Source organism: Hetaerina americana, unplaced genomic scaffold, assembly GCF_022747635.1.
Source record: "Hetaerina americana unplaced genomic scaffold, ioHetAmer1.1.p SCAF_14, whole genome shotgun sequence".
NCBI classification, from domain to species: Eukaryota; Metazoa; Arthropoda; class Insecta; order Odonata; family Calopterygidae; genus Hetaerina; species Hetaerina americana.
Window position 1 is genome coordinate 6,290,243 of NW_027286514.1, and position 13,542 is coordinate 6,303,784.

At 32.2% G+C, this 13,542-nt stretch overlaps 1 protein-coding gene across 4 annotated transcripts; it reads left to right on the plus strand.

Moving 5' to 3' along the window:
* The first annotated feature begins 15 nt into the window (after positions 1-15).
* LOC139686313 (calmodulin-lysine N-methyltransferase-like) lies at positions 16-12,668 on the plus strand. 4 transcript variants are annotated; one of them, XM_071583469.1, is made up of 7 exons: positions 35-123; positions 209-332; positions 7,166-7,238; positions 7,336-7,470; positions 9,536-9,719; positions 9,794-9,941; positions 11,641-12,668. In XM_071583469.1, coding segments are annotated over exons 2-7 (753 nt in total). In that variant the 5' UTR covers positions 35-123; positions 209-330; the 3' UTR covers positions 11,852-12,668. The 4 variants fall into 4 exon arrangements, with proteins under 4 accessions (XP_071439566.1, XP_071439570.1, XP_071439567.1 ...); XM_071583465.1 differs by lacking the exons at positions 7,166-7,238; positions 7,336-7,470; positions 9,536-9,719; positions 9,794-9,941; positions 11,641-12,668 and adding an exon at positions 2,367-7,094 and having other exon boundaries at positions 16-123; XM_071583466.1 differs by lacking the exons at positions 35-123; positions 209-332; positions 7,166-7,238; ... (2 more) ...; positions 9,794-9,941; positions 11,641-12,668 and adding exons at positions 352-638; positions 2,367-7,094.
* The last annotated feature ends 874 nt before the right edge of the window (positions 12,669-13,542 follow it).

Sequence of the window (13,542 nt, forward strand, 5' to 3'; positions counted from 1 at the left end):
CTTTTTTGGCACAGTATTTCGGTTAAAATGTCTTCAATAATACGAATCTTAATGTAAAAGAAGTTCGGTTATTTAAGAATTTCACATTAGGGATCAAAGGCGCCAAGCAAAACTCTAGAAAACGTGAGACAACCCCTTATAGTAAATCCTACCGGTAAAACAGGCAAAACTGCCCTAGTTTCTTACTACATATACTATTCCATTGCAGTAAACCAATCGGCTCAATCGGCTGCTCTTCAAAATCGATTTGGTACACTTGCAGGCTGGTCGTTCGGTGTTGGTGTCGAGCAGTACCTTGCTCGGAAGTAAACGTGAGACAGGAGAATAAATATGTGAGTATCACTTAGAATACTCCTGGTTGTTGCTCTGATTTCGTTATAATGATATTTAAGTGTACAGGAAGTCCCACGGCTACATCCCTTCGTAAGGAATTATTTATAGATCTATTCAGTGATCGAGGGAAGTTTTTTATCGGTTAATTACATCGTGCGACGAATTTAGTTCATTTGCCCTTTTTTTCTGGCACCGATCAACTTCAAATTCTCTCAAGTCTTATACGCTCGAAATTCTGTGCTGGCAACCGAAACCATTGGATGACATTGTGGACGATGTATCACATGAGATGCTGTTGAGTTCAAGTGATGCATTTCAAAATTACCTCTAGACTTAATTTTTACAGCATAATGGCAACTTTCTATTAGCAACATTGTTCTATTTTGTGTTAATTAATCCTATTTTATCGCAACTCGAATTGTAAGATAAGAATTGTGACAAATGAAGTGATAGCGTTCCCGGTTTGTTCAAAGGAAGAATGTTTTCTCCTTGTACCTGTATTAAATTTGTTATTCAAGTTCATGTATGCTACCTTATAAGTTGGAGAGTTACATTTTCTATTTAGGTTACTGGTGAATTGGTGTGCTCATTCCTTGTGATAGGCAACATGGAAAGCACTCTCACATTTAGTGTCCAGATCTTGTCAGCCTCATGTACTTTGTCATCCTTAAATGTGTAGTGCATGTATCATTAAGCACCTGGAAACCATATTGTCATTCTGTAGTTGCAACTTTGTTTTTTATTTGTACCTTGACATGTACCCACCAGACTCTAAGGGGATATTACATTGTAAACCAACGGTTTAGAGTGTAGAATTCACATGGTCGATAGATATTAATTTGATTGTCAATCTGTTTGTTGAATGTAAATATTTTTTTCCAAATTGCTGGGTCTCTTAAATGAAATTACATTTTTGTACAAGCTTTCATTGTAATGTTGCGGAATTTCTTTCTGCTTTGAGATTGTTTAAAATATTCTTGTTTGATTTATGCTTTTTATGGATTATATTGATATTGTAATTTACTTGATGATCGGGGGCCAATTGCAAAATTGCACATTTATTGGATAGGTCGTTTGAAAAGGAGAAATTAATTGTCTGAAGAATCCTTATGATTACTAGATTTTCAATGTTTCTCACCTGGGATGTGCGATTTAATTATAAATTTATTGTGTACATTGAAAACTCATTAATTATGTATGTGTACATGTTTTTCAAGGACGGTGGAGTTTATTTTACATGTGTTTCATTTGATCAACCATACAGTTAATTTCTCAGAGTTCAACGTAACCCATTTCATGTTGAATTTTAGTAATGGATAATTCTCGTCAAATTACCTGGCGGCGGACAGTGATTTTAAGGTATTCTGTGAACTTACTGAATTATAGCTACCAATTGTAGTTGCATACCATTACCTCTTGCCTACTACTGCTTCCATAAATAGAGCATTTTAGATCTGCCAGAACAGTTTCCATGAGAAGATGAGTGAGCTATAACTTTTATACATAAAAAACACAAAACCTTGCATGATTTGTGTTTCCCATACTCCAGTATTTTATCCTAATTGCATGGTGTTTGTAAATAAACAATTCTTAATTTTTGTGTTCTATTCCTGTCATAATAAAACATTGTTAAAGCCCATCTTTGCTAATGGGCTTGCATATCATTGCAGTATATCATGTACCTCCTGTGTGTTTGCACCTCTTGTTTCTCTAGCATCAGAAGATGCTCTCCAATATTCGTTTCAAATTGTCCATCATTTCTTCAGAAAATAAAATTTGCGCTAAAGAATTCACCAGTTCATTGTTTTATTATGTACTTCCTTAAGTGCGTAGAGATTCTTTACTTTTTGAAATTAAAGGCAGATTTAACACCTCAAGATGTAGTTTTAGGGCGTTTGGATTTTTTTCCTAGCACAAATAGCAATGTTCTTCCCATGATGCATCATAAATACTGGATTTTAGCTTGCCCAAATTTTGTAGAAATATTATGGTTCTACTCTTTGGGAGGATTAACGTCAGTTTTTCCATTACAGGATTAAGAGTCCCAGCCCACCAATCACATATATAATTTAAAAGGCCTTCTACGAGGTCATTTAATAGTCATGGCGAATAGGTCTGGTGTTGAAAGGGCCTAGCTGAAATCTGCTTTGGTGATGTCTGCTTTATGTAATGGCTCTCAGCTCATCTCTCAGAAAGGTTCTGGCAGGAATGAAAATGCGCGTCGACGATGGAAACTTCTTGCTCGCGTATTGCAGAAGAGAGACTGTGATTGGACAACGAAGGATGTTTCTGTGCGCCGAATATCTTGCTTTGGCTTGATTATTCCCTGTCCCATACAAGAGTGTGATCAGCAGTATGGTGAAAGCTTGTGGTTTGGTTACAGTGCTGTAGCTGCTAATAAATTTTCTGTTAACATAAAGCATATTTCCCAAAAAATTTCTGCTAATGATTTAATGGGCTTCAATAACACCGGTAATGTATGTGTATGGCCATCTGAAGAAGTTTTGGCTTATTATTGCTTGAGTAATTTGGATTTCTTTTCTGGAAAGTCTGTGATAGAGCTAGGAGGTGGGATGACATGTTTGGCTGGAGTAATGATTGCAAAATATACAACTGCTCCAAGAGTTTTTCTTACAGATGGAAATGTCATATCGGTCAACAATGTCCAGCATATTATAAACCACAACGATTTTGGATCTTCAGTCGTCACTTGTGCTGTTTTACAGTGGGGTGTGAGAATGTCATATGAAAATGCTCAAAGCAAATATGATATTGTATTGTGCGCTGACTGCCTCTTTTTTGATGACGATAGAAAGGATTTAATTGAGACAATATGGACTGTTTTGAATGAAAATGGGGTTGGTTTAGTAATGGCTCCTAGGCGTGGTGATACTTTGGATAAATTCCTTGACGAGGCTAAAAGTAAATTTCATTGCACTATAGATCATTGCTATAACGAGCATGTCTGGAAGCGTCATTTGGAATTGAAAAAGCATTGTGAATATGATGAAGATATTCACTATCCTTTGCTATTGCAATTGCGCAAAATTTACACTAATGGCTCTTGTCATAGTTGCTAACGAATGTGGAAATTAGGATTTGGTTTGTGCCTTTTGTAAACCAATGACACTATTTTTTTGCATCCAATTGCAGTCAGTACCAATATATATATATATAGCCGAGTGCTACACAGATGTGATACATTTTGATAGCCACGTTTGTTAAGATGTGTTTAGTTCTCTTTAAGTTGTTGCCATTATGGAGAGGACATGAGAATAATTAATTGTTAATTCATGTTGATTGTATTTTTATCTATAGTCTAGTCAGAAAAATGGAATTGACTGCTAATAGGCTTGGCAGAGTATTGTGAATTCCATTGTGCCATCATATTGTAAGAGTAAGAATGTTATTTATAGATCTCAGTAACAGCTCAATAATTCCTTAATGTGCCATTATTAGGTCCTTAACAAGGATACAGGTTTAGTTAATGCCAATTTATAAAAAAACATAACATTTCTATGATATTTATTGATGCACTGATGGTGATCAAAGTTGTGTCTGTGATGATAAAAAAATTTCTCACAAGATTGGTGGAAAGCATTGATTGTGATATTGTTATGTAAGTTGGGGTTATTGGTAAAAGGGATTCCAAGCTCCCCATTTTCCAAGGAAAAGAGATGTATAAGTTGAGCATATCTGATTAAAGCTACTAGGACAATGCCGATTGAATGTTGTGTGTATAAGAGAATTTATTTTTATTGAATTACCAATGTTTAATCCAAGTTTTAGGAGGCACATGACATTTATGTATGTGATCTATTGTTATGTATTTCAAGACTGGTCCATTAATTGGACAGGTCCTGGCGTGAACAAGAATATTTCGTGTATATTACTGAAAAATTAATAACCAAGATGCTGTAAAAACAACTGATATATTTTGTCATTTGCATGTAAATACCAGAATCTTAGTCAAAACACTTAGCTTCTCTATAATATTGGGAGTTCTGGGCTTATGGATCTGCACTTGAGTTTGAAGATCTGATTAATCTAAATATTTATGTTGTGTGTCATTGAAGCATTTTATTCTTACATTACATCAGTTAAAACCCATTGGTATTATGGTGTTTTAATTATTTTGCTGTATTGTAATGTGTTGATGCCATAATGTGTATTTCTGTGAATGTTTCATGTTATAAAATTGATTGAACTAGCTGATTATCAGATATTCCTGTGCTGTTGACATGGCAAGCCCAAGCCATGAGCCTTTAGAGTCAACTATATTCCATGATATTTATCCCAGTATAATGTTGCTTGATGGTTTGGGTGTTACCATTTGCTACTCCTGTGATAATGTGTTATTTTCAATGCATGGTTTGTATGCATAATTACTCATTTTTGTTTTAATGTTATTGAGGTACATTTTAATAAATCCCTCAACTTATTAACTGTTTTACTACACATAAGATAAAAGTACTTCTGGTTTAATTGTGGCTTATGTTTGAGAAACTGTTGAGGAATTTATAGGCTTATAAATTGCAATTAATCTCATTTTCGGACTTCAGGTGGTTAACACAGAAGTGACTTTAGAATTTTTACTGCATGAATTCCTTTTCAACTGAAAAAATAAAAATTTAGAAATTTACTGGGTCAATCCAAGTCAGTTCCATATCAACAACTCTTTGACATTTTGGAGCATAACAAGAGTATGTAAAGTTGTCCTATTCTTTTTACTATTTAGTGTTTAAATTTGGAAATGGTAAAAATATGTTGCCCAAAAAATTACATTGACTTGGAATAAAATGTGCAGTCATCTAAATTGTTTTGTGACTTTTTCTGAATGTAGTAACTGTTATTGTTTCTGTTATTTTGGGTGCCAAGATAGTGTTCGCCGAATCGACTTCATGTAATGCATATTATCATTATTTATAGTTTGGTTTTAGAATGAGAGGTATTCCAATATTTTTAAAAAACTAAATGCATCATCATTTGATGAGAAGGGTGGCGAATATTTTTAGATACAATTTTGTTATGGTTATTTGAACATAATTGTTTAACGTATTTCTGTTTACACAATACATTAAAAATCATTAAATGTTAAACTAATGAGAATGTACCAAAATTTGTGATTTTTTCACATTAGACAGTGATGTGACAATGTAAGCCAACAGCAGTTAAGTTTTGATGAATGCTATTTTAATATGGATTTATGTTTTGCATGTTTTTTTAAAAACAAGCGATTTATATGGAATGATGCATGATTGTAATCAGCAAAGTTGAACTGGTGCATTTATTTGTTCAACGCTGAAAGAAGTTTAAAAAATAGATAAAATTGTTACTCTCCCAGTAAATGTACTATATAAATGCCATCCAGCTGTAGCAGGGTTAATTGAATGTTCCTAATGTTTAGACATGTTGTTGAACAAGTTACCATTGTTTTTACTAAGATCTTTTAGCATTTCATAGCGGTGAATAGTTTTGTTTTTGTCAATTTTAGTTTAATGTGAGCAATTTTGCTGAGCCATACCTAATGTGTATGCCATAAATGTTACATTATATTAATCTTAAAGATTTACTTGTGAACTTCCTTATTCCTTGTGATTGTATTTCTTCCATTTAATCTGTTCATCAATGTTGTATGTCATATGTAACACTATTTATAATTGCTACCATATATGTTAAGGTTGCTTCCTTGGACATTAGTTTAGAAATATTAACTTATTTCTAAGCTGATGTTGTACTACCTTAAGCATAAGCTTTATCCTCAGGGTGTATTCGATTCAAAACTTCCAATTGTTCTGAAAATAAGTTGTCAAATTCATGTGAGTAATTTACTATTAACATCTTTAACTGGTTGCATCCTATTCACCTATTTGAAATTATTCCATAATGATGAGAGTTACTTTCCATGAATGACTATGGTTTATTTATATTGTCTATGTACAAAGAGAAATGTGCTAATGATTTTAAATTTCCTAACTTGTTGTCAGCTCTCTTGAACTTGAAAATGTTCCCAGTTATTTTTGTGGAATTGCGGGAGTAATTTTGTGCATGTAAACTAAGAAATCTACAGCTCATCTCCCGCTGCTTCTGGTGGAGTCTTTGTACAGAACTAAACCACATTTTGTTTGGTTGTATTATGGATTGAATTATTTTTGGTGATTACCTTTTTCATGGATGATTTACCCTCTTGCAAGAGGAGGAATGGCCAGTGATGTTGATATTCTAAATTTTTATTGAATCCCTGTTGTTGAAATGCATTTCTCACAATTGTAGATGGTAGTCGAATTCAAAAATTTGTTATTGTGAAGGATGCAGAACCATTGTAATCAACCGGTGTTGCAAAGTGTTATTTTTGGAGTAGGCCTTCAATTTAGGTGCATGAAGTCCGTCCACAATTTAGTGACGTTGAACTGGGAATATTGTTTTGGGCATAGAAGGGAGACAACCATGCTTGGTTGTGTGGGAGACACCTGTTAAATTTAAACTCAATAACTTGACCAATTATGTGTAAACTTTCCATAAGAAATATCCTCAGACTTGAAAAATATTCTAAATTGAAATAATTTTGAAAAATAAATGAAACATATCACAGACTAATGTTAGAAGTTTTTATTGTTGATTTTTGTAAACTTTGTTCTTTTATTTTAAGAACTTTTCTAGTAAAAAGTGTATAAAAAATGTTTTTCCTGTAAAATATATTTCTTTTCAAATACTTGTAAACAATGCCACCATCTCAAATAAAGCGGATGGTGATCCCTTAACTGTTTTCGTCTTTTACTACTAGTTTTATTTCCCATTGGCCATTGGTAAAAATTGAGTTTTATTTTTTCAGGGCAGATTACTGGAAGTCTCAGGCTAAGAAGTATTGTGAATTCTGCAAGTGTTGGTTGGCAGACAATAAACCGGTAAGATTTCGAGTTACTGCAGGAAAGTATATTCCTCTTAGGAAATGATATAAACTACAAAATAATACTGTAAGATTTTTTTCCTAACTCACTCTAGAGCATCGAATTTCATGAAAAGGGTAAAAGACACAAAGAAAATGTACAGAGAAGACTTGGTGAGATCACAAAAAAAAGTGTCAAAGAGGAAAAAGAGAAACTACAAGTTGATGCTGAAATAAAGAAAATGGAAAAGGTGAGCTATTTGTTGAAAACTCATCATTTCTCTTTTGTTTTCTTGGCATTAAAAATGCCAAAGACAAGTTTTTTAAGCTAAATAACACTGAAATTTGGATTTATTTTATAGGTATTTGAAGTCTCAATCCAATTTCAGGGAATTTTAAACATTTTCATACAATAGGCTCTCTAATAAACTCATTGGGTCTCATCATGAATAATCCTTTCCAATCTTGTCAATTCATACAGGAAATAGAAAACTGCTGAAACATTCTAAAATGCTGTGCCATATCTTTTATTTTGTCATTTGAGAGTGAATAAAATTTGTAACATGAATAATCTTGGTTTAATTACTGTTATGGTGGCTACTCTGTTAAGATGCAATTCGCACAATGTTTTTGGAATGCATCACAAAATGTAAATCATAAAAAAACGAGCATAATAGCTGCATGGGGATTAAGTATAACTGCTGCATACATTAGCTCTCTAATTAATTGTTCCTAATAGGCCATGCTATCAGAAGATTCCAGGTGACAAGGGTTTCAGAGGAAAGTACAAGAAATCTTTGATTTTGGTGCTAATGGTACAGAAATATTTGTATGTTGTTACAGAAATGTGTGTAATCTGAACATTAGAAAGGCTTCTGCTCCATGAATTTTCTTACTCTCCTGCATTTAACAGCTGTTTATTCGTTTTGGCATTGATTAATTATTTTTTTAACAGCTGAGCCTCAGTTTTGGCTGGTAGCCATGTTAGTGTGTGGCCATTTTTTTTGGACATCTGGCCAATGACACCTGTATCCATGTAAAATCTTAATGACTTGGACAGCAGGAAAGTGCCTCTTTTTTATTAATGGTTTCATGAGAAAACAATTTACCAAAATTACACACTGTACAGTATCTTGCGATGCAGAACTCCTACCAAGGATGCTGAACTATCTGTCATGAAGTACTGATCACATATGAATGAATGCCCAAGGCGAATGATTTTTATACTCTGAAATTATTGCTCTGAAGTAAGAGTTGAAATAATTCTCTAAAATGATTAAATGTGTCACAAAGTAGAAATCATGGAGTTAATGATTATGCGTGTAATATTTCCAATTTTTTAATATATTATGTATTAAATTGGTACAATATTCTGAATGTCATGTGCTGCCTTAGGACCTCCAAATTATATTGATATGCGTTAGTTGTTAGAAAATTCCTCAATAAACATTTCTTTAAAAGGTATTTAAAACATTTTTAAATAACTTTCCATACACAGAGGACCTGTTACTTCATAAATTAATCCATGAGGTTCGTAATGAAAAAGTTTTGAAAATACCAGAAGGTTGAACTTCTGTGCTTTACCTGGCCATTTGAAATAACTTCAAAAGCAGAGTTTGTTGGTTGTTTCAGAGCCAAGTAAATTTTCATGTGTAACAATAGAGAAATGAAAATTTATCGCAGATGCGAAATTTGCTCAATAACCTCATCATTTTTCTAATGTTTCTGTTTTATGATGTTAATTGTATTACGAAATGATTAGTATTTGAAAAGTTGTTGCTACATTCTTAAGCGAAATGAAGTTTTTTATTATGTTGAATGCAAAAACATTCAACATAATTTATGAAATATTAGAAATTCTCCTCATCATACAATCTAAATCCTGGATAGAGATGGGACTATGTATTCTGTGGCTGAATATTAATTATATATTAATTTCAAATTGATGCAGAAATTAATAGTCATCTTCTGCTTCATTGCTGTTTGAAAATGTTCAGAAAAAAGAAACACTGATATTGCTCTAATCGGTAATGACTTCGATTGGTTTAATTTATTTAATTAAGTTTTGAAATTTTAAAATGATGCATGACTGTCTATTAATCTGCGACAAAATTAATTACCCCTTGCAGATTCCCATAGTTTTTAAGACTTGAATTGTTTTAAAGTTAGGAGAGTAGTTAGAAAAATTATTTTGATCAGCAGATATTGGGATATATATAGTCATAAAATGTTTGTGGAAGTTTTACATTTGGTGTATTTAACTTTTCACATGTATTTAACTTTTCACATGTATTTAACTTTTTTCTTAATTTCTAGGCAGCCATGAAGGCATATTTGAAAGATGTGGAATCAAATCCAGATTATTCCTCGCAAATTATCCAGGATATGGCAGTTTCTATACCAATACCTCCTGAGGAGCCAAAATCTTCTACTTCAGTTACAAGTAGTACCAGTGAGAAAAATTCGAAAAGCAATAAAATGAAGCAATCTGGAAATCAGAGTGAGTGCTTATCTCTTCATTAGTTGGTAGATGCTTCATTGATTTGGATTATTTAATGTTTTCATTCTTTTCAGAAGCCAAGTTTGGCTCGCATCATTGGGACAAGGAGAAAAAGAAACGATTTGGAGAGGAAAAGAAGCCCATCAAGACTGACATCCCTGTTGTTTTTGGACCGGCTCCAAAAGCAGAACCTTATGGAACTTGGAAGAGTGTCGAACCAAGGTTTCTCTACTCTTTGTTATTCTCATTATAGCTTGAATAGGTATTAGCCACTATTCACGTTACTAACCGACTGGTCAATTTGAGCCATTGTATTCAAGAGATCCTTTTCATGAGTAAAGCAAAAACATATCTGAAACCTATGGAAAGTTTTATTTCGAGGTTTCATATTTTTACTGGAGCTTTAATTGTTCTTATTTACCACAATCAAAGTTATGTTTTGTGAAATAATGCAGGTATTTGGTATGAGGATTCACTTGAGAAGTAAAGTTTTGACGGGAAGCTAAAAGAAGGGAGGAAATGGAGGAGAGAGAAGCCCAGTCATTTCATGACTCTGCATTTGTACAGATAAATGTTGGATTCTTATTACTCTAACCAGTAACAATGAGGAAGTGCCTCAAGGAACCCTTGTGCACTGATGTGAGTTAATGTTTATACCTAATTTGTCTGGTTTCACCTGAAATAGGACCATTTGACTTTATGTGGATTTGAATGTTGTTGCATCAGCTGTTGGCATATTCATGCTACGTTCATATACATGCTACAGCTGTTGGCTATTCATACTCAAAATATGTCTCATTCAGGGCAATAAAAATATTATTGTTATAATTTTTGTTGTGATTCACTAATTTACGCTTTAGAATTTACATTTTGCATTATTATCCTAGATAAAGCATGAGACCTTGCCCTTTTATTATCTTGTCAATTGAAAGCATTCCATGTTTGTTCTGAGGAGTCACATGGGACATGCATTAGAATGCATTCCTCAGCATTATATCTAAAAACATCAAAATTTAACAGCCTCATGGCCTACAGGACTTGACTGAACATTTAAATTATTTAAAATTTAGTATTGAATACTTAACATTAATATGCATTTTAATTTTTTGGTGAAATTATTGGAGTCTTACAGGAGAAGATTTCTTTATGAATTGCAAAATTTGCTTTTTGTGGATCCAAAGGTTAGGTAATATCTGTCAAGTCTTTGGATGATAAATCCCTAAATTTGATTTTTAGTTATCTTACAAAAAAAAGTAGGGGCAAACAGGAATTATAATTGAATTACTCAGTAAAGAATTAAGGATGATGCAATGGAAGTTCTAGTGCAGTAAGTAGTTCACATAGAGGGGGTTCAAGAATGAAAAAAATGAACCTAAAGACCTTTGCATACACATCTTTTGATGAAAATTGTAGAATTTTTGGAATTTTTTTTGACATGTAGTAAAATGTGATTTGCTTAAGTCATTTGAGGTGTTGAAATTTAGGATGAACATTAGATTCTTCTTGCCATGAAGATACTTAAAATTGAAATAATTTATTATAGTGATATCTTTGATTTTATATTGGTATGCTGATTTGAGAATAGAAATCTTTTTCAGTAGTGTAAATAATATCCAGTCCATTCAAAGCTACATAACTACCCCAGTAATTTCCTTTGAAACAAAAGTTATACACTTGGACCATAATATTTTGTTTGAAATAAATTTGCCATCATTATAAAAGCGTTATCCACTAATATTCTAAGCAAACATTTATTTAAATATATGATTATATTACTGATGTGATTTGTTTGATAGACTCTGTATTGCTAATTTATCTTGACATTAATTTGGACTCAGTTTATTTTATGTGAAAGAGTGGTATAATATTTGAAAAATGTATCTGAAATGTATCTTATATTCAGTTGTCTTTTTTCTTCTAGTCCCCCCTCTGTGGACTTAGAGCTTCCAGAACAAAAGAATTTCATTGAGTACAAGGTACCTGAATTATCTGAAGAAGTAAAGATAAAATTTAAAGAGAAAAAGGTTGAGTCTCTTGGAGGTGGTGATGGTTCTTCAGTTTCCTTCAAGAAGAGAAAAGTGAACAACAGCCAGAAGCGTAATGTAAGACAGAGACTGGATGAAAATGATTGAAGTGTGGAATGTCTGGTTTATTCGGTGAAATATTCAAAGCCTTGAATGTTGGGCAGTAAGTTAAAAAGTGGCGCTAAATACACAACCGATGGGACCATAAGTGTAATTAATTTCTATCAGTTTTTTGTGCTGCCTTGGTATTAAAAAACTTACAAATCGTTATCTACCTAGAAGAACGATTCAATTTAGTCGTTTTTTTTGCACAAAAGCTGTGCACATTATCCAAACTGGTTTAGTATCCAAAATATTTGCAGGATTTTCATATTTGTTTGTATGTTCATTTGCAAGGCTGCAGTGTTAATGCATTTTTATGGAGGCAATAAACTCTGAGTGGGTTCTCTGGTGAAACATAATTTTGGTATTGTCGTTAGTCTATCCACTTTTTTCCTTGATTTAGTTCAATGTTTTGTTTCAGATAACTACTAAAATAGTCTTTTTTATGCCTTTTGCCTGAAGTGCAATTTCAATTTCCTATTCGATGTTGGCATCTTGTAACTTCTGGTGAAATTTTTCTCTAGGCTAAATCTTTTGTTTATTGACATGGGGTTCGTGCCTCTCCATTATTTTTATATTTATGATGCTACATATGAATGCATTATCTCATCATATTTATAATCCATTGTTTCTCCATTTCAATGTGATGGTCTTCATAGTTAATATATTTTATAGTATATAGCCTTGTAGAGGAACATTTTTAACTGAGAAAACAAATAGCTTCAGCTTTACAGTCATATAAGGCCGTCATTATTATAAAATGTTATTTTTTGCTGAGGTCTTTCCTAATACCAATGTTTAAAGTGATGCTATATATATATATATATATATATATATATATATATATATATATATATATATATATATATATATATATATATATATATATATATATATATATACATATATACACACACATATATATATATATATGTATAATATTATATATATAATATTGTGTATATATATATATATATATATTTTTTTTTTTATATATTCCAATATATATTGGAATAGCCTTCTGTAGCCTATATTTGGAAAACCCTTTGTATTAACCTTGAAATGAACCTGAAAAATCATGAAAAATTTTTAAAATTTTTAAAGTTAGTCACTAATTAGGCATGGTTATATCAAATTATGTATATTTAAAAATCGTGATGCAGTAAAAACTTGTTATTTTGAGTCAAGGGCCCAAATAAATTGAGCCTTTGAAAAAAAAGGCATCTGTGTTAATTACGAGGGAACATAGGTCTTAGTTTTGTATTTATATAGGCCCATATTTTTATACTATTATTGAAAACAATATGAGAGAAATTTCAAATTATATCTATTGATAAACATATTATGGAAAAGGTTGATTTCATTAAAATAAATGATGTTATTATTGTAAATTTTAAAAATTATTATAATTTCGTTTTTGGCCAAATTTGTCAAATTATGATGGATTTTTCTGTTAATTGAAACTGAAAGCAAATTGACCTGGAAATTTTTTTTTTCTTCAAGAATATGTAGTAAAACAAAAAAAATGAATGTTCATCCGGTGTGAAATAGAAGACCAGACTGGAAGTGGAATCCTCTGGTCTCAACCCCACGAAATCGGGCCAACTAATATATCCGGAGCAGATATTGAAACAGAGCCTTTTCAATTGCCCTCTTATTCTGCTACTCTTCGATTCTGTTTAAGTGAGCCAAATGGA